The sequence below is a fragment of the Solea solea genome, chromosome 11 (genome assembly GCF_958295425.1).
Source record: "Solea solea chromosome 11, fSolSol10.1, whole genome shotgun sequence".
NCBI classification, from domain to species: domain Eukaryota; kingdom Metazoa; phylum Chordata; class Actinopteri; order Pleuronectiformes; family Soleidae; genus Solea; species Solea solea.
Window position 1 is genome coordinate 1941520 of NC_081144.1, and position 21007 is coordinate 1962526.

A 21007-nucleotide genomic window follows, 5' to 3' on the forward strand; every position below is an offset into this window, starting at 1 on the left:
TAAGGAGATCACTCGTTACTAAACCAATTGTAGCTGATTTATCATCTACAGCATGCCAGGTAAGATCTATTTTTTTTAAATTTCCACAGGATTATTCAGTCCATGAGCTGCTGTTTAGTGTCTTCCTGATCATAAAAATGAAAGTCTGTTTTTAATGATATTTTAATGAAAAGCAGCTTTAGCACAGTAGACAAATGTAAATTATTGTATTCGTAAATTAGTAGAAAAGCTTATTGTACTGTAATTGTATAATTTAATTAGTTAATTAGTAATTTATTTACCGTCACCTTAAAAAAAAAAATCAGTTGCTGGTTAATCATGTTGACCAGGTAAAAAACTAACAGTCTAAAATTAAATTATGACGTTTTAATGAAGTGCTAATTACTGTGTGTTAAAAAGCTTTGCCTGATTCCGACAGTTGTTGCCGACAGTAAAGATGTCTCAGCAGTTAATGTCTTCAAACTATGAGAGCAATCAAGTCTGTAGGTTTTTCCACTTCACACACACACACGCACACACACACACACACACACACACACACACACACACACACACACACACGCACACGCTCCCTTGTATATTTATCCTGCATTACACCAGAGGCCATCTGTGACCCAGCAGCACCATATGGGTGCGCATCAACATGCCACTGGACTTAGTGATAGCAAACGGGAGTAAAGCTACGGCAACACACTTAACTCACCAGTGTGTTCACCCCTCTACTGTGACAGTCCGTGTGTTGGTGTGTGTGTGTGTGTGTGTATATGTTAGTTAGCCAACATCTGCAGCAATTGCAATCAGACAGTCTTTACTGCTCATTTACAATCTGCCAGGAAGTAAATACTGCAGTCTCAAGTGCCATGATAAACCCGTTTACTGCGTTAATGAGATGGATTGTACTGTCTATTGACCATAATCTGGACAAGTTTAAGCCCGGTTATTACAATCCATCATTTCTTATTCATTTGAGGAGTTGTATACTTGAAGATGGTCTTCACCACTGTGAGGTAAAAGTCATGTTTAGTTAAGTTCTGTGGAGTTCTAGAAACTGGAATCTGTATCAGCATGTACAACCGGCTCCAGCTGATCTGGTGGATATCATCTCATGGAATCAATTATACAGTTGAACACAACTTCAGTGATTCTGGCTACACTGTATCTGAATCACCGACTAGAAAACACTGAACTTTATCATAATCAGTGGCACATAAGACAGGCCAGTCAGTGATTGACACAACTTTATATATACTTTTTTTTCCCAGTACCTTAAACATCTGCTTGACTTTCTGTCGGGGCAGGTTGACGTTGAGTTTGTGCAGGAGCTGCAGGACCTCGCTGATGCTTAAGCTGCCGTCACCGTTCTTATCAGCCTCCGTGAAGGTCTGCTTCAGCCATGTGATGACACGGCGGGTTAAGGAAAGTCAAGTGTGAAGATTCTGGACATTTAATCGATGTCTTTCCTGCTGCTGGTGCTGCTCTTGAAAAAAAATTTAACTCTCAGAAGTCTGATAATGCTTTTATATTTTTATGTAATAATGCAGTTGCACCTACAAAATAAAAGATAAATGAGTATGTATGGTGCCTGCAGTAAAAGTGCATGTGAAGGATATTGGTCACGGGTGCGCTGTCTCTTGGCCAGGCTGTCCTCATCACTGATGCCCGCCATGAGATACTTGAGGCCGGTGATCCAGGTCCGTGCCTCCTCTCCAGTGCTAGAAACCAGGTCCAGAGACTCCACATGCTCTCCATAGTAGAGGCTGAAACAGCAGTTGGGGTCGAAGCTGCCGTCCGAGTAGCGCTGGAAGATCTCAGACTGTTTCCCCTCACACACCTCACGGATGGAGTCGATGGAGACTATTGGAGCAAACGGGAAATCAATCAATACAGCAGATATGATACACTACCATCGGTTTAATTTCTTAGATAATACTCCAATGCTACACAATAACCTAATAATACAACTCCCTGACACGAGCACCTAATCTATCACATACTGAGTACTTAAACAAACGTGTTTTGCTGCTTATACTTTTGTACTTGGTGAAATTTGGGAGTATCTTTAAACATTAATACAGTTTTTTTATTAATAATTCTGATACCAGTTGAGTGAGAACAAACAAACCCGAATCTTTCTGCACTCTTCGGTATTCCTGTGGTTTTGAGAAACTGTTATGTAAGATTGAATAAATGGTTGTGGATCATTTAATGAGGATTTTTTTTCATCTGATTTCGGGCTTCTCGATACAGAGGATTAAAAATACTCGACTCAATGAGCAGTGCCCAGAGAGCTCTGTTTATGAAGATACAACATTTATGAGATGGTAATCACATTTTACTGGAAGACAATGCCTTGAGGCATTCATTAGTTTTCCTCCATGACAGCACTGTGATGGGGAGTTGTTCTGCTGCTGCTGCTTCAGCTTCTTCTTCAACTTGTGTGCTAGTTTGGATATTTCTGCAGAGCGGCTTCATTACAACTACCGATCAACATTCACAAGACATTGCTCAGTCCGCGTCGTTCTCTTTTAGTCATACAATATTCTACATGGACAAAACAGTATTTACATATACATTCATAAAACATGACCACACTCCCTCAGGGTGGTAGTGTGGAATTTATATGTAGTGTGTCTATACACTCCTGGATGTCAAAGATGCATCTGATATGAGAGTTGACGTGCCGGTGCTGTGTTGTGTGTGTGTTCCCACGTGACCGCCAGTGATCTCATACAAATCCCACAGCTCGAGATACTACATTTTCCCTGATTGCACTTCTATAAATCATTCAGGAGTGTACACCAGGTATCTGCCACATAAGCCTTACTACAACTGTTTGGAATATTTGATGAGCTGCTGCTGTAGCAGTAGAGCTCAAGGCTGGTAACCCACTGTAGGCAAGTCCTGACAGAATATTTAATCTTTCATCAAGGATACTGCTGACCCCTCTGACACCGTGTGTTCACTCATAATCACAAACAATATGAGCAATCAAGAGAGAAAGCTGTTATGCAGGAAGTTCAAACCTCCAATGGACCTGACATACAGTGGAAGCTTCCATCCATCCATCTTCTACCACTTTATCCTCCACATGAGGGTCACTGTGCCAATCTCGGCTGACATAGAGCGATAGGCGGGGTCATAAACTGGACAATTCACCAGTCCATCACAGGGCCACATATAGGGACAAACAACCATTCACACCTATGGTCAATTTAGAGTGATCAATTTACCTAAACCCCATATTGCATGTTTTTGGGCTGTGGGAAAAAGCTGGAAAACCTGGAGAAAACTCACACAAACAAGGGGACATGCAAACTACATGCAGAAAGGCCCTTGTTCCGACTGGGGTTCAAATCCGGGTCTTCTTGTTGCAAAGGCAAGAGTGCTTACAGTGGAAGCTTGTGGATTGGGCTGCAACTAACGATTATTTTCTCAATTAATCAAATAATCGTTTGGTCCATAAAATGTCAGAAATGTTAAAAAATGTTGATCAGTGTTTGTCAAACCTGGAAGTAATGATGTTCTCAAATGATTGCTTTGTTATATGGAGCAAAGAAACAAAGAAAATATTCACATTTAAGAGGCTGAAACAATCAGAAATATTGTTTAAATCATGAAAAAATATTTAAACCAGTTAACCGATTATCAAAATAGTTGACAATTAATTTAGTAATCGATTAATCGAATAATTGTTCCAGCTCTACTTGGTGGTCTAGTTACTCTTACTGGCCTAGTTTCTACCAGGCCTTTTAAAACTAAATGATCTGATTCAGTTTCAACAATACAATTAAATATACTTTTAAAACACACTGTTAAATTTGATATACTAAATGAAAGAATATATGGAGGATATATATATAAAATACATCTATTTAGATGAGAAACACTTATGAGAAACAACATTAATCTATTTCCAGAGGCTATAAAAAAGCAGAGTCACAGTTTGTTGCTGTGTAACAGGTACAAAGAATAAAACCTGAATCTGTCTGTGGACAGGAGGCTTCTGCTACTTAAGGTAAATAAAGAACAAAGAATTGTTCGCCTCCCTCCAGTGGAGGATAAAGCGGTAGATAATAGATGGATGGAATTTCAAACACCAAAGTCACAGAACAGCACATTTGAAGTTAATAATGGAGACAGTAATGGATCATCAATTCCTGTGGACCATGATGTACAATCACTGATTTTCCTCAATGGATTGTTGTTCGCTGCTCTGTGAGCTTTATTATCCTGTTGAAACAGGATGTTTAATGGAAAGATAAGTCTGGCATTGACTTTATTCAGTGAGCCTTTTCTTAAGTGGCTAAAATCTGCTTGTTTGCATTGAGCAAATTACTGCCTGTCGTTTGGCAGCTCTATGTGCAGTATTAAAAAAACAAAAAAAAAAACTTTTAAAACAACTTCCCCCACAACCCAACCCCGGAAAAAGTGACAGAAGATGAATGAAGTGATGGATGAATATTCTGAACAGCTGGATAAGTGTGTGTATCACTTTCACTTGACTGCATGCGTGTGTGTGTGTGTGTGTGTGTGTCAGACAGTTTGCGCAGATTAAATCTGATGAATAATTAAGTTGACTTAAGGAGCTTATTAAATCCAGGGCTACAGCAGAGAGGGAGAGAAACAGGAAACTGAGCCCCTAAGCTCCCCCATGAGACAACCAGTCATCCTGGGAGCTGCTGCTAATAAGTAGCTTAGCATCCTTTTATTCTAAAACACTGCGGGAAACAGTTTTGTTTGCCTGGTGGAGCTGGTGCGCGAAGAAAGTAAATGTCCCTGTCTCAATAACAAAACACCTCAGCCCTGAGGGGATGTTTGGAGGCAAGAAAGAAATCCTTCTAAACTAAAAAAAACACTTATCAGATAAACAGGGACGACTTAGAGACGGTCACGAGGGAATGATGGTGGCAAAACAGTCTCCTGTTGTTGTATCCTGTCAATAATATGAACAAAAATACAGGATATTCTAAATGTTATTTACTTCTAATGTTACAATAGTGTTTCTGCAGGTTCAGACAGTGTAAATAAGGAATAAACTCATCTGGTCTTCTTTCCATCAACACTCTACCTTTTAATAATTTAAGAGCCTATTATTTTGGTGATGGACCAAAAAGGTTATCATAATGAAACTATTCAATCACACCATATTGATGATTGCTGTAATAAATGTGAGATAATTAAAGATTGATTGTTTGCTCCTAAGTGGAAGATGAAGAAACCAATTGATTGTGGATTTAAACTGAACAAAAAAAATTTATACGACATTAAAAGATTCTGTGTGTCGTACCTCCAACATTACAACATTTATTAAACTTCTTTGTTTTGCTTTTGAAGGCAACCTACTGTATAGTAGGATCATTTTGTGAATTATACTATTTATATTCCTTTTCCATTTTAATTGCATTAAACAATGAAATATTTGTCTGAAATCTGAAAATCTGAAATGGTGAAATAAACTACAAAAACAGATGCAGCTGTTGTCTTTCTGACAAGGTGAGCCTTTTGGACGAATGACATATGGAGATTCAGGGTGAAATATGCTTGTCAGGTGCCTGGAACGTTCAGTGAGCCCTTACCTGTCACATGACAAAGTATGATATGGAGGCTTTTCATGAGTCTGAATTTTGAACCACAGAAGCAAACAGATTTGAATTTCTGTTCTCTTGAGACTATGAGAAAGAAAATGGACACTCACTCTTGGCCTTCTCATTCTTGCGCGAGGGTCTCCAGCGAATGCAGGACTTGTGTTCGTCCAGAAAGAAGAACCTCACCAGTCCCTTGGAGCCACCGCGTAGCTTCACCATCTGGGTTCCCATCTGCATGGAGCTCATACATTTCTCCACTGGAGGCAGAAAAAAAAAAAGAACAGAGAGAGGAATAATTAAATACGGGGAAAGTTGTCAAGAAGGAAACCAGTGGACCAAACACAGTGGATATGCCTGTCACTGCCGACAGGGCTTTGCCTTTCTTTGTCTCAAGGAGAAGAACAGTGAGATGGAGGAGGACGACAGCGAGGAGCAAATTCCCCTTTAATGAAATACTCTACACTGTAAACTATGACAGCACAACACGGAAAATCAACAAAACCAGGAGCTCCTTTTTAGATGAGATTATACTGTGGCGATTTAGTGATAAAGGGCACCCAGAGACTACAGGCACTTGCACAGATTAGTCTGATGTTTTTGAGTGATTTGTTTTTTTCTACCCAGTTGCAGTCGATGCAAATTGTCCTGAATTCCACTGAGTAATGTGTTAAGGCTGCTGCAAGTGAAAATTGATTAATCTATTGGGGGTGAAAACAAGTTCAGATTTCCAAAACATAAAAAGATGATAATTTTTTAACAGATTTCTGTCCAAACATGGAGATAATTATCAATTGATGATGCAAATAATATGTATCTACAATCCCCACAGCCCATATGTAACCAATTAGAAAGTGTGCTGACAATGAAAATATGCATGTGAAAAACATTAACAGCTTGCATGCGTGAAGCGATAGATTTTTTGTGAGGTTGTTAAAATTATCTTTTTTTGCCATTTATTAGTCTTGCTGGCCTGAACAGTGACATTGCAAAGTATTGCAATATACTGGTGGAGAATCAAATATTTCCTCCACACAAACCTAATGGTGTGCTGCCAATCAGTCAGGTCAGGTCTGGTAGGAACAGGGACAAACCCCGAGGATCATGCAGCTGCACCCCATGTGGCCATACTATCAATTATCAGCTGCCTGTCACATCCTCAGCACGCAGGAAATTAGAACGTCAGCATGCACACGTTTCTAAATAGGGTTGCCAGTTCAGTGGTTCACAATGACATTCGACATGCCTGCTGTTTGAGTGATCGTGCTGCATTTAAAGTCCCTGTAAAGTGATAAAAATATCACTGATGACTTTGTCACCCCCACAGGAAAAATGTGTTAGTAACCACATTACCAGATTTTAGTGATTAAAAAAGTCACAAAGTGTTTAAAAATTTGGTTTTAAATCATGTAAAATGCAGCTTCCTTCCCTGCTTTGAGACCGTGGGGGTGCGGCCGCTACATCCTGTGCATACACTCGCGGTCTATGGTCTAACTCTGGGAACCTATAGGGCATCTGTCTGTCCTGGAAGAAGGATGCCTCCTCTGTGTTCTTCACCTGAACTGAAGGTCTACAAACAGAGGATGTCACTATGTGTACACATTCTAAACCCTATATGTTAATCATTATTTTTGCTTAAATTTAATGCAGTCTCCAGCTGTGTGCCACCACAGGCCACAAAGACATCAAAATGATGCAAAATAAGGAATCGCAAGTTTTACTATATTCATTTATTTTTAGTTTTGTATAGTTTATTGCATGGAAGCTCATTGTAGCCTGCTGTGTCACAAATAAAAAGGTGTTGCATGATTAAAAAGTCAAAAGACCTTTATTTACACTAAGACACATTTTATGCAAAGATCCAAAATAGTGAACCAGTCTTTTGAACAGCCCCCCTTAAAGATCCAGCTCCCTTCAAAGAGCCATAAATCCCATCTCTAGGCACAGAACATAAGAGAAAGGATGTGCTGAGGAGAAATGAATACAACATGGGTGGTGATGAAAACCCAGGTGGTAGTGACGAGAATCACACAACCACCCGAGCTTGTGCCGGAAAAAGGTTCACATTTGTGAACAAGTGTTCAACCCTGTGTGTCTGAAAGTAAGAGTAGTGATAAATAATACAAAAAAAAACATTTTATTTATAGCACTTTGAAAAGTTACTCAAAGGCACTTTCCAAAAACAAAAATGCATATATAAATAAAAGGAAGTTATTTTCTCTCCACTGATGCCAAGCGCTTGCTGAGTGTGTGAACAGCTGGGCTTCTCCTCTCTTATTTCTATAATATCATAGGATTGTTATTATTGCTGCCTCATTATGTGAAGTGCCTTGAATGTTTGTTATGATTTGTAGTCAAATCTGATCATCCCGTTTGTGCGTGGGGTGGGGCAAAATATCTAAATGTCTTCAAAGAAGAAGCAGGTCATGTAATATTCATTCAAACTTCTTTTCAGCAAAACTGACAGTCCAAGTATGTGTTAGTAGAGTAGAATGTGGTAACTCAGCAAGACCGATTTATAACAAGCAAAAAAAAAAAAAAGAGAGGGGAGTTATAACCTGAATCACATTTTGTCCTTTTTGACCGCAACATACAGCACAACCAAAACCTCAAAGTAAGCGATGTAAAGCAGCGGTGATGGATTGCTCTACGTGGGCATTGATTCAATGTGGCTGTGGTCCCAGTGTAAACAGTGCACCTCCAGGGCATTGTTAATGCAGTTCACTCCTGTTCTTCTAACCTCTGCTATTGAATTCCCACCCATATCAGCAAAGTGCACAACTCTAAAACAAAACAAAAACCCACTGCTACCAGTGTAATGTTAGGCCAACATTATACAACACCACAAAAAACACAATAACATTTGTTCTCTGCATCGTTGGTGAAAGCAAGCATTGTTCAAATGTGGTGAACGGTGAAGGCTTTACAATGCAAGGCAAAACTTTCAATGAACTTTCAGAATTCAATGTGCTTTACAAAGAAAGAAGATAAACAGTGTTTAAGACACACACATTATGCAAAGTTCACTTGCTGATGGGTACCAGGACGCAGGCAATGACACTAGATACAGTAGTTGGGTAAGTGTACGTTGCATGATTCTGTCTGAGAGATTATCATTTCTATTATGGAATTCACTGAAGACCACACACTAATGTGGACATGAAAATGAAGCAAACGTTTGAATTGAAATGGTCTGGCAGTCAGATGATGTGAATGGGACATCATGATTTGGTGGATTCCACAAACAATTACTTTTGTTACTGATTAATCTGTTGATTATTTTCCACCATGAATGACAGAGATGTCAGGTAAAGGGAAATCATTGTTTCCCAAATCTTACAATGACAACATTTTCATGCACAAACCAAAGATATGTGCAATTAATCAAATATTGTGTTTCAATAAACGATTATGGCAATAAACGATTACAAAAACAAAATAAGACGGGCTTCTATTCTAAAAATTATGCATGTAGAATCCCTGGGTTAAGTGTGTGTAAAAATATATACAATGGTTTATAGTTATTTTAAGGTAAATTCAAAAGGCAAAAGCCACTTTTTAACGTGCAATAAATTGTTTTTGTTTCAAGTTCATGTCAAGGAGTCAACTTCTATTTAGACCCAAATAATTGTGATTTTTTTTTTTGTTCCCCCATAATCCAAAACCACAGCATATTCACATTTATGGCGCTGAAATGTGTTTGAATAGTGGCCATAAAAAAGCAGAGGTACTGTGATGACAAACACTGACACTGAGCTTACAGGCTTGTTACATGTAGTAAATGCAGTGAATAAGCAGCCAATGCAGCATGGCTGAACCAATGAACAGTGCTGTCTGGTAAAGCGGTAGAACAGATGTGGCCCTCGACTCTCCTGCTACCTCATCCAGCACAAAAACACACACAGAGAATACAATTATCCTTTTGCAGCCAGCACAGGATCACACTGTGAACAGACAGGTCGGATATAAACTGACATCAAATTGCATGTGACAAACCTGCACCTGTGAAGATGAAGTGTAGAGACATTACATACCAATTCCCATGACAAATAGAAAGTGCACGCCATCAACAACTCAAGTGTCAAAAACCATTCGTCTCTCCATGGCTGCGCTTTTTCCTGCTCATACTTTAAAGAAGTTTCACTACACACTGAAATCCTAAGTTGTCACAAGGTCTTAATGCATCAGCCTAACTAGAGTACAGTGCCTGCTAAACACACTGTGCTCAAGCGAAAGGAGAGAAAAAGAGAGGGGCAAATGGTTGGCAGAGGAAAAACATTCATCACTATATACTGTTTTAACAGATGCTCAGGATAATGTGTGTTGTTGTCATTGAGGAAGTACCGACCATGTGTGTGCTTCTGTGACGGTAAAGCATGTTAGTCAGTTGGGCTTTGCTTATAAAGCAGATGCTTTTTTATAAAGGAGATAAATGAAAAAATAAAAGATGCCATCATTTAGAACAAACATGCTACGCCATCTGAGATGTATTGTTCCTTTATGTGCACTGAAACGATTAATCGATTATTAATCGATTACAAAATTAATCGACAACTATTCTTGATAATCGATTAATCCGTTTGAAGTGATTTCATGATTAAAACAAGATGTCCGATTGTTTAAGCTTCTTCTGAATATTTTCTTAATTTCTTTGCTCTGGATAATAAAGAAACCATTAAAAGTGAATCACATCTGACTTTATCTGGCAGCAATGACATCAAGAACTATGCATGCATGAATGTTGTGCTCTGACACACACCCCTAAAACAAAACCGTCACAATACTACAGCTTTATTTTTTACCCATTATAACATGAATTTAAGCATAAATATTACAAGAAGCCCGTCTTTTAATGACATAGTATTACAATTGATATTCTGATAATAGACCAATGGTGACAGAAATTAATGCTCTATTCTCTGGGTTTATACAACAAAATCAACATATAAATTAGACTGCGTTAACAATTCTGGAATAATCTGATCTTCAGATTATAGTCTGATCTTCAACTTCTAACACCTAGGAGTTTTAATGTTTAACTGTAACTGTGCTGCTGATATCTTGGTCTCCCCTGTGTCTCTTCCTGGTGGCACTTATTTCAGTTATGTGGGTGATATGAATGGAAGTTAAGTAGCTGCAGAAGAAGTCGACAGCGGGATAATGGTGGGCAGCCGTGACGAGAAAATAATAACCTGATGTATGGTTACAATGGCAATAAACTGTTATAGGGTCATGTATGTACATCGAGTGCTATCCTGTAATTTACAGCTCAGCTATAATCAGCATTGATCAGATGCAAAGTCTTGATGTCAGTATTAATGCAACAATTTTGTAACAATGGTTCAAAAATTTTAAATTCCATTGTATCACAATCTGTGCATTTGCACAGGAATCCATACACAAAAGAGTGGACAAAACCAGGCTCTCACCGCTATTTTAAATTAACTCGGAGAACAAAAGAACATGATTATCCAAAACCAATTGACCCTTAATGACTTCACAGCTCGGACTCGGTGGCACAACTGCAACGCGGCTGCAGAGCAGCCATTTATTGATTTCAAGTGACTGGTTATTTCTGTCGCTGCTGGCTGATTTCAGAGCCTGATGCCACTGGCTGTAACAGATCCAAGCATCTGCTCTCCTTCAGCCAAAGAGGGGGCAGTAATCCATGAAATGAGCTGCTGTCAAAGTTGGGTAGGAATGGGACCGTGCAGACCTCAGCAGGCCTCTCGTTTCAGGATGGCACACAGCTGTAAAACTATCTCCTGACAGCAATCTAAGTGGCTCATCCTCCTCCTCCTGTCAAAGATGAGCTGCAGTGCACACACAACCAGCCATTACAGTCACCTGGTCAATATTTACATCTGCTGCTATTGCTCTCCACATCCACAACTGACTACCGAGACAGAGAGCCTCGCCCTCAAACTAACATGTGCTTGTGTTACTGATATTTGAAAAGTAAGTGATTGTCTACAATTAGTAAGCTGTCGTCCTTCTTTGTCATTTTGCATGCATTTTAGATTTCAGCAGAGCAGAGGCATGGAACACTTTCTCGTTTGTAAGTGTGTTAAACACAATAAGCTCAAGGCTGAAGAGGCAAAGAAGGAGGCCACGCTCTGCGTACACTCCCCCCCCCCAGTCGACAAAGACAAGAATGTGTTTACTCATGTGATGTAGCCGACTGATTAGGAAACCCCACGGGAAGCCATATATCTTATTCGTAGGGATGTTATCGATTAACCATTAGTTGCTTAATTGCCATTAAAGGTTTAATCAATTAAACTGTATTGATACAGGTTAATTGAAAACTAAATGCAACGTTGCGATAACGTTGCATTTAGTTTGGTCTTCATTAACCAGCACTTAAGTTTTAGATTAGCAGAGGGTGAACCTCAACAAAAGTGCTTGCGTAGTTAATGGAAGAATTTAAAGTGAAGGCAAGATGAAGCGGTGGCAAGTAAAGAAGCACAGCGCCAATACAGCCGCACGTCAGGCAGCGGACAGTGCAACCACGAGCAAAAACAAACAAATCACTTTTCATGAGCTTGACAAGACCACAAAATTAAAGTTTCAATTACCTTCCCTGCTAATTGAGTTTTTAAATGCAAATCAACTTGGGCAACATGCAAGGGAGGGAAACAAAAATCAAGTGAAAAGAGACAATGCTTTTTCGAAAGATGCTCTACGGAAGCTAAGCAGTTGAATCGGTGCAAACGACACCAGGACAAAGACAGGGGGATTAACCATTGCTGAATTGAACAGGTAAAAATACAAGCAGAGATCAAAGACCCAACAGTAGCGTACACATGTACAACACCTTCTAGAGACAAGAGGCAAAAGAAGAGCATTACGATGCACAGAGAGGCAGCACACTCTCTACTAGTCGGGGTCTGGGGCTGTTGCCATGGTTACATCAGATTTAAAGTGTGTTGACGGGGAGAAGTCGCATTTTGGAGGAAAACTGGATGTTAAGAAAGGCTGAACATAAGCCGAGATCTTATCTGCGCAATTGATTTATGAGAGCACACGGGGAGCATTATCTAGGTGACAACAACTAAACAAGAACATGTTTCTGTGTAAACGCTCACCTACAGTATTTGCTCCTCCTTGCACAGACTGTAGAGCATCCATGACATCTCAGGGATTAATCCTACTCCACAGCTGAAATGTTATTCATGGGGATTTACTGTAACACTAATGAAACTGTACATGTGAAAAACTGAAGTGGTTTATGTACAACATTGTGCCAACACTATTAGTTGCATCTTTGAGCAAAATTTCATGTGAGAGAAACCATATCATCAGATTAAAAACACTAATAAAAGGTTGGACATGAACAGACCCCTGCTTTATTAATGAAACACACGCACACAGTTTAAGACTATATTGCAGCTAAAGTTAGCCCATGAGGTGACGAATAAATGCATTTACAGTATTTTGTCTAATTTTAAACATGTATAGGTCACATAGAATAAAGATGAATGAAGATTTTGGGAAACACTGTTTTAAATCGTGGTTGTGACATTTTTGCTAGGGCAAATGTCCACTAAAACACAAACGTAAAGGCTGAGGCCAGGTAAGATCAGTGGGTGTCACCTCAGTGACATGGCACAGTGACCTGATTGGCTGCTGTCCTGCTGCCACATTTGCAATGCGGGCCAAGTCGGAACCGTTTGCTAACGTCCACTGTCAGGACAGCAGGTTAAGCCCAGGGGGGATTGTCTGGCGGCCATATGTTGGTGAATCTATGAGGCAGATGGTCATTCTGAGAACGTTCAAGAGGCAAATCTGATCAAACGTGACAAGGTCACGGGTAAAGGTTAAACACACAGAGTGTCTTAGAGAAGTGTGGGATGAGAACACTACTATCTAAACATCCCAAGATGCTCATGAGAAAAACAATAAACAGTGATTGCCAATAATTGTTAGACTGCTTCCATTACATTCTTTTCATAATGATATTAGAAAATCTTTCTTTGTTTCCCTTACATTGATTTTCTCTGTGGCAGCTCACCACAATATTAACACTAATCATCACATTTGCTATTTCAAATGGGTTTATTCCAGTACATAGCAGAGCTGTATGCAGGGCATTAAAGGATATTCTCTTTGCTGGCTCTCGCTCACAAACACATCAACAGTTTTACTGATTCAGTAGGCCAGTGGACCATCAAACTATACATTTAAAGTCTGTACTGGCCCAGTCCTTCTAACCATCATGACAAGTATACAGTACATCTATCTGATGGCAACTGACAAAAGGATCAAGTAGAATGTCTGCTATATGACTCAGTCAAAAGTAAAGATGTACTCTAAGACTAAACTCAAAGCTAATTTTAGAGACAGAATATGTGAATTTCCTCTGGGATGTACAGTGTTGAATTGGTTGAGAATAAAAACAAAAAGGGAACTGGTGGGAAATAATGCGTTCTCAGATCAGGCAGAACCTAAATTGCTTGACTTAAATGTAAAACAAACAGCTGCAGATTTAAGCCTTCATTGACAAGTATCAATAAAAGATCAATTAATTCTGAAGAAACCAAAAGTCAATTAAATGATTAATAATCAAGACTGCAATCAAATTTCATAAGTCATCAGCAGAGGCTGAGATTTACTCATTTACTTGCATTGTTCCAGTGAATCAATGATCTAACCTTCAACACACGTCCAGCCTGCTAAATTCACTGTCCTCCCAGCTTCTATCTAAAGTTGAATTAACCCAAAATGATCGTTGTCTTTTCCTCAAAGCCATACAAGTCTCAATATCAGGGCTGAAGTTGTGGGTCACCAGGGTTGACCTGCCGCACAAACACTGAGTCCAACTGAGCTTACCCATGTAACCGAGCCTCCATTTGGAGAATGCCACGATGCTGTTGCCTATCCAGAAGAACTCCTCCACCACATGGGCCAAAGAGGCCTGCTGCTGGCTCTTCTCTTTGTGCTTGTCACCCTCAGAGTAGAAAGCCCCTTTAGCCGTAGGTCCCGGCTTGTCTCCTGTGGTGGCCGTGGCACTGGTACACATCAGGGCTGAAGACACTGGGCCAATGGGGAAAAAGCTGTTCTTTTTATACGTGCTCATTTTGAATCATTAAAAAGCCTCAAGGAGAATAATTTAATTTGAGAGCGAATATTAGTGTGAGTAATTTACTCCTGTATCTTTGTTACTCCTGGTGGTTTCTTTCCAAGAAGAAAAAGCAGATTCAGACGAGAAAAAAAACCTCCGTCTCTAAATGGTATCAACAGTTGGTCAATAAACTTGTGATGTTATTTCACCAGCAAACCGGCTTATTGCACCGTCGCCTCTTCAATATTCTTCCATCTGAAAAGCTGCAGTGTGTTTCCGAAAGCTACGATTTGTCTTCATGCTGTGCCATCATTTCTTCATTTCCCCCCTCAGCTAGCATCTATCGGAAGTGCTGAAAACTGCTGCCTCCTAATGAAAGACAGACTGGAGGTGCATTGATAGAAAGCAGAAAGGACATGCAAGCACAACGCACAAATGGTAAGTGAAGTGTGCAACGTGTGGTCGGGTGGGCGGATCTCCTAAATCCCTAGGAAGCATTAATCCCGGCAGAGGAGATTTGCTAAATGTGTGGAGTGAGAGGCAACGACCCAGAGAAAATTGTGCTCCAGGACCAATTAACGAGTCTGTTTCATGTCAGAAGGTGTTGCCTCTGGGGACATGAATGGACGGAGCTCTGACATTCCCCATACCTGTCGACTGACATCACGTATCTCCACATGAAACAAGCCTTTTATCAATTACCGTGCACTCTGTCCGTCTGACTGAGGCTCTCCCTCACATTAGAAAATGACATTTTTCTTCTTTTGTTTTCATATTTCAAGCTGCTGTCAGTCATCTTTTTGCCAACTTTCTTTACACCTCATGAGCAGCGAGGACGTTTGTGGAGTTCTGGCCTCCGAAAATGTTGCAGCATACTGGAAATGTTTCTCCTAGATTTACTCCTGAGATAATGACAGCAGATACCAGATTTTGACTTGAGAATTTCACAAATCTCAGGAATATCAAGGTCACACTAGACTATCACAGTCACTGTAGATAACAGTTAACAGCTGAACCCCCAGATTTGTTTGTAGAACCAGAAATACTTTCACACTTTTCAGGTGTGTTGGCGTCTGTCATTTTTTTTAGTTAAATATTAATCATTCAATGACGCACCAGGTAAGATTGATACAAATTATGAACAATTTGCAGCATTTTCTGTACAAAAATCTGATTCATAATCAATGGAAACTGTAATATCGTTGAATAAATAGATCGAAATGAATCCAATCGGGACCTTGAGAACAGAATCAAATTGACCCAGCCCTAGTGATAGCAAATACCAGATTTTAATTAAAGTTCATTGAATTTCACTGGAAGCAGCTTTAATGCAACTCCTGAAACCTTGTATAATTCAGCCATTACAATTGCAGCACCGTGACCTTAAACAATACTGGTTTGCACAAGCCTGAAAAACTTTCACCCCGTTTTTGCTCTGGCTGCTAAAAAACTCCATACTTCAAACACCACCTACAAAACAATGTGAAACTGTGGACTGAACTGGGTCAAGCTTCAGGCTGACTTCTGACAGCGAGATGCAGCAGTGCGAGCACCTAGCAGTGTCAACAGACCCCTCACCCACCACCCAGACAGCGTGACAAACCGGTGCCAGGTACTGAATATGAAAGAGTTTCACATCCAGAAGTTGACAAAATCTGACGACAAGCCAGAACAAAGGCCGAGCACCACAGAGGTGACTGCACCACAGCCTGCTGTGTATGAAATCCAGTCACCTGGAGTCTATAATGAAGAAGTGCACATGAATGGAAATTCAGCCCTACAACACAAGTCAATTAACAGGGCTCCTACTAGTGATGCACGATAGGAAAAATTTCAACCGATAACCAATTATTTCCTGCTTCTCATGGCCGAAACCGATAACAGATATATTCGTATTTAATATAATCTGAATATAATCTGCAGTTTGTGCACCATGCAGTGATACATGGTGCACAAACTCCATAAACCACATTTTAGGTACATGATGAGTCAGCAAATACAGTAATACACCTGTGTTATACTACATAGAGGAGTCAGCAAATCATTCAACTTACAATTTATTTCACCCTGCTGTCAAAGATGCCTTTAACTCTGCCGTTTTCTTGAATCTCTACAAACACAAATGTGCTCAGCTCACTGCTGAGGCGTAAAGCACCTTCTATTTAGTATGTTGTTAAGTCTGGCTTCACCTGCCCACTTTGTTATCTATAATTATTGCCTGAGCAAAAATGAAGAGGAGTGATCCAGAGCAGAGCAGCGTGGGCCATGCATGTGTCAGCAAACCACAGTACTGTATGGCCCACCACTGCAGTCTGGAGTGTGCCAATACGCTTAAGACCTTCACAGACTTAGCCCAGAATCTGGGTCAGTTAAACAGCGAAGGCTGAGCAGGCAATTACCTGAGGCCCCCGAGCTGAGTCGGGGCCCCTGAGAACAGCTGATTAAATTACTTCTTTCTGAGAGCCCCTTGAAACTCTGGTTACAAGAAGTACCAGGAAACCAGGGTCAGAAACTCCCAAGTGAGACCCCCCTGCCTTGCTGCTAAACATTTTTTTTTTCCCCAATTCTCAAGACGAGGATGGATTGAATCAACTTCAAGCCCACATTTCACCCTTTTAAACAACTGAGCTGTTAAAGCATACTTATGTTGATGCATTCATCCTTGAGCCATAACGGGCACACCTAACACTCCAAATTTGCAATAAATATTCTGCTTCGATAAAAGACAAAACAGTCCACAACAAGACTCCATCAAAATGTTATTTCTTTTTCTAATGTAACTTACTTTCACAAACTAAATTACATTAAGTTGGTTTGCTTTTTTCTTCTTTTAGCTTAACTCTGATTGATTCTCTGAGTGATTTTGATTTTAACAACGTTGGTTCTCCCAGGTCCCCTTTTTCCCTAAGGAGCCCTCAAAACCCCCTGAAACGCCCCTGCACAAGCCAACTGAAAAACAAGTAGCGGAAAATCTGAATTTATAATCCAATAAAAATCTTCCTTTTGCTAATTTTTTTACAGCCGAATTTATCTGAAGACCTCATTGTTGGTATTTCAGATGATTTTAATAGTCACTTCATATTCAGTCACACACACATAAAGGAGGAAAAAGGATCGAAATCTAAAGGGAGTTTGGCAGCAGATACGTATCTGAGTCAAGAGAAAGGAAAGCAGATAAAAACGAAGAGTAAAATAAGAGTGTTATCTAACTCACCGTGGCCCTGGGGTTTAGCCTTTCCCACTTTCTTGCAAGGCAGACATTTTGATATTCCGCTCTCAAACAAGTTTACTTTACTGTGCCGTTTGCGAACCTTCGTCCAAGTGGCGTAAATGTGTACTTTCGACGACTTGTCATTGAGATACCAAAGATGAGCGGAGTCGTGTAAAGTCGCAATCTGTGGCATAACAACTCAGCAACGCGGCGTCTCATTAAAAACACTGGGAAACTAAGAAAACACGGTGAAAACGGCCCGTTTCTTTCATGAGAATCCGCACCGGGGGGAAAACACACTCGACGGGAGGACATTTTGTCGGATCTCATCATTTAGGTAGCTATCGCACGTGCACACACCTGTGCTGCGTTCGCGAACTTTCTGGAAAGTGGGAAATGTGCTGACTGGGCGTAGAAGTGTTGTATTACATAATAAAATATACTGTTGAGATCAGCTATCTTACTGCTCATTACGGCTGTAACTAACGATTATTTTCATAATCGATTAATCTGTCGATTATTTTCTCGATTAAACGAGTCATCGTTTGGTCCGTAAAATGTCAGAAAATGCTGAAAAATATTGATCAGTGTTTGTCAAACCTGGAAATGACCATGCTCTCAAATGTCTTCTTTTTGCCCACAAACCAAAATCATTCAGTTTTAATCTTTGTGATATGGAGCAAAGAATTCAGAAAATGTTATCATAAAATTTTAATTATTTAGAAAACCATCAAACCGAATAATTGATTATCAAAATAGTTGATGATTAATCGTTCCAGCCCTACTGCACATACTGTCGCATGAACATGAGTTTGTAAAAACAATGAATTTTTTCATGCTACGATTCTTTCACCATTCTTTGGAAAAATATACAAAGTACGAGGCGCATGTCCAAAATGTATTAAAACAGTAGCATGTTAATATATAAACAAAAGATAAATGATTTATATACTTTATAATCTGCAGCTGTTGATTATGCAAAAGTCAATTATGTCCCAGTATCACAGTCAAAACTTCATAAAAACACACTGACGCCAAAAGGCCCCAACCACCCAACTTCTACAAACCAAACTGCATACATTAATCAATATAGAAATCCATAAATCCATTATAAATAAACACATTTTTGGTGTAATATGTGTGTCAAACTTATGTCAAATAACATCAGATGGGTTCGGTTTGTTGTTTGTTTGATTAAAGATTCCTTTATTGTCCCTATACGCAGGCATACAATTTCCATACATTCACTCATGCGTTCATTCAACAGAATAGAAATAGAATATCAAAATATAGATGCACACACATACTATGTTACCAATGTAAAAGAATAGTCTTTTGGGGGCATGTGTTGTTGTTTTTTTTACATAAAAACAACCCTAGTTGCCATATACACTCTTAAATTATACAATGTGTAAAAACACTGATGCAAATGAAGACAATAAATCAATTCCTAAGGCCACAGAGCAAAGTTAGTGCATGACCATTAAGTGAAAGTGGGCCAGAGGAAAGTAGGTCAAAGCTCAGATGGTTAATTTACCTCAGAGAAATGTTTTATTGCGTGGCGTTGTCTTTGTTGAGTCGTGATAGCATCTGGAGTCAGCCGCAGCCACTTGACCATTAAAGTGTACACGCAGGTGACCTTTAAGACTGATTGCTGTTGACATGTAGTGGATATGTTCCCCGGGGGTTTCAAGCATTTTTTGTCATTTAATTACTTAGTTATTTCCTTTCGGGGATAGAAAGCTGCTTTAGATGGCACTGCGCTGTCCATGGTGCTGAAATACTACAATGAGACAGTAGATGTGAGACTAAAGTATATATATGATTATATATATATATATGTATATACACACACACATATATACATATACACATGCTCTCTCTCTTATACTTACTGTGCTCACATTTGCACAATTCCCAATTAATCTTCCCTTTCTGCAAAAGCTTATTGCCATGTTTTCCCCTTTTCTGTTGTCAGACAACAGAACAAGTATGAAACAGTGACTGAAACGTGTGCCAGATGTCACTTCCTCAGCCGTTTCCGCGCTGCTGCTCTGCTCTGCACTGCTGTGAGTCTATGAGACTACTGTATATTAATGGGGGGGGGGGGAATCACTCAAAGAAAAAAGGTCTATGTCAGCTGCCTGTCATTTGAATGACATTTACAAAAAAAGAAGTATGTCTGCAAAAGGAAGAGCCTGACCTCTTGCAGAGTAATAATGACAACTCTCATCCATGAAAAGAAAGCAGCCATTTCTAAACCGTGTGGCCGTGTCTTTTACAAGTCTCCAAAATCATAGGTGAGTAGTCAGCATTGCCTGTCATTGCCTCTGTGATAATAAAGAGTTAAAACTCTAACGCTCACGGGACCAAACAATATCTTCAGTTAGTCAGTTACAGTCACTTTCGCTGACAGAAGAATCATTAACATTAACAGAGCATAATGAACAATATTAAATTAAGTCAGAAATGATTGCATGTAGATAATAAGTATAGGACTAAGCAATTATTTTCCAAATTCACAATTTGAGAAGATGCAATTAGCAAATTGCAATCTATTCTATGTTGAATCATGCGTTAAAAAATATATCAAGTCAAATTAGATATTTTCTCCAAATCATTCAGCTTTACTAAGATGTGTGTTGTGTATAGAGAATATTATATCCCTGCCCTCCAAGCAGGTGACCTGGGTTATAGTTGAACTAATCAAATTTAAGGGACGTGAGATGGTATGACCCGATCCTCACACTCCATCCCTCTTATCCAAATATGTGCCCAGCCATGGAAAACCAGGAACAAGTCTACCGAGGGGCATTTGGAGTTATTTACAGAGACAAAGAAAGGTCTCTTCTATGTAAAAAGAAAAAGATGGTGCTGACCAAACTGTAAATTTGAAGCTTTAAAAACAGCACTTTACAAACATGTACAGTGGGTGATGTCATGTCACCGCCCAATTTTCTGTAAAAGTATTTATTTGTCCACACTTTCTCTAATATTGTGAAAAAAACACAACATTTCAGTATGAAAGGATGAAATCAGAGTCCAGCAAAGAAATATTTCTGGTCATTTTCACTTGTCTTCTCCTCCTAAAAAGAATCTGTATTTGAATGTGTGAACAAAGGTTCAGACTAATGGGCACCAGGAGAATAA

General features: G+C 39.6%; 2 protein-coding genes across 2 annotated transcripts in view; both read right to left on the reverse strand.

The window, feature by feature from the left end:
• Positions 1-2119, reverse strand: part of si:ch211-251b21.1 (uncharacterized protein LOC571720 homolog) — a 44953-nt gene extending 42834 nt beyond the window's left edge. The window contains exon 1 of the mRNA XM_058642301.1: positions 2115-2119. The gene's annotated coding sequence lies outside the window, so the exon portion shown is untranslated. The remainder of the gene's footprint in view (positions 1-2114) is intronic.
• The window catches only part of plch2a (phospholipase C, eta 2a), a 47971-nt gene extending 32931 nt beyond the window's left edge, over positions 1-15040 (reverse strand). The window contains exons 1-4 of the mRNA XM_058642302.1: positions 14415-15040; positions 5696-5842; positions 1611-1854; positions 1266-1395 (exon numbers count right to left, since the gene is read on the reverse strand). Coding sequence (XP_058498285.1) covers positions 1266-1395; positions 1611-1854; positions 5696-5842; positions 14415-14661 — 768 coding nt within the window. The 5' untranslated portion in view covers positions 14662-15040. The remainder of the gene's footprint in view (positions 1-1265; positions 1396-1610; positions 1855-5695; positions 5843-14414) is intronic.
• Between the last annotated feature and the right edge of the window lie 5967 nt (positions 15041-21007).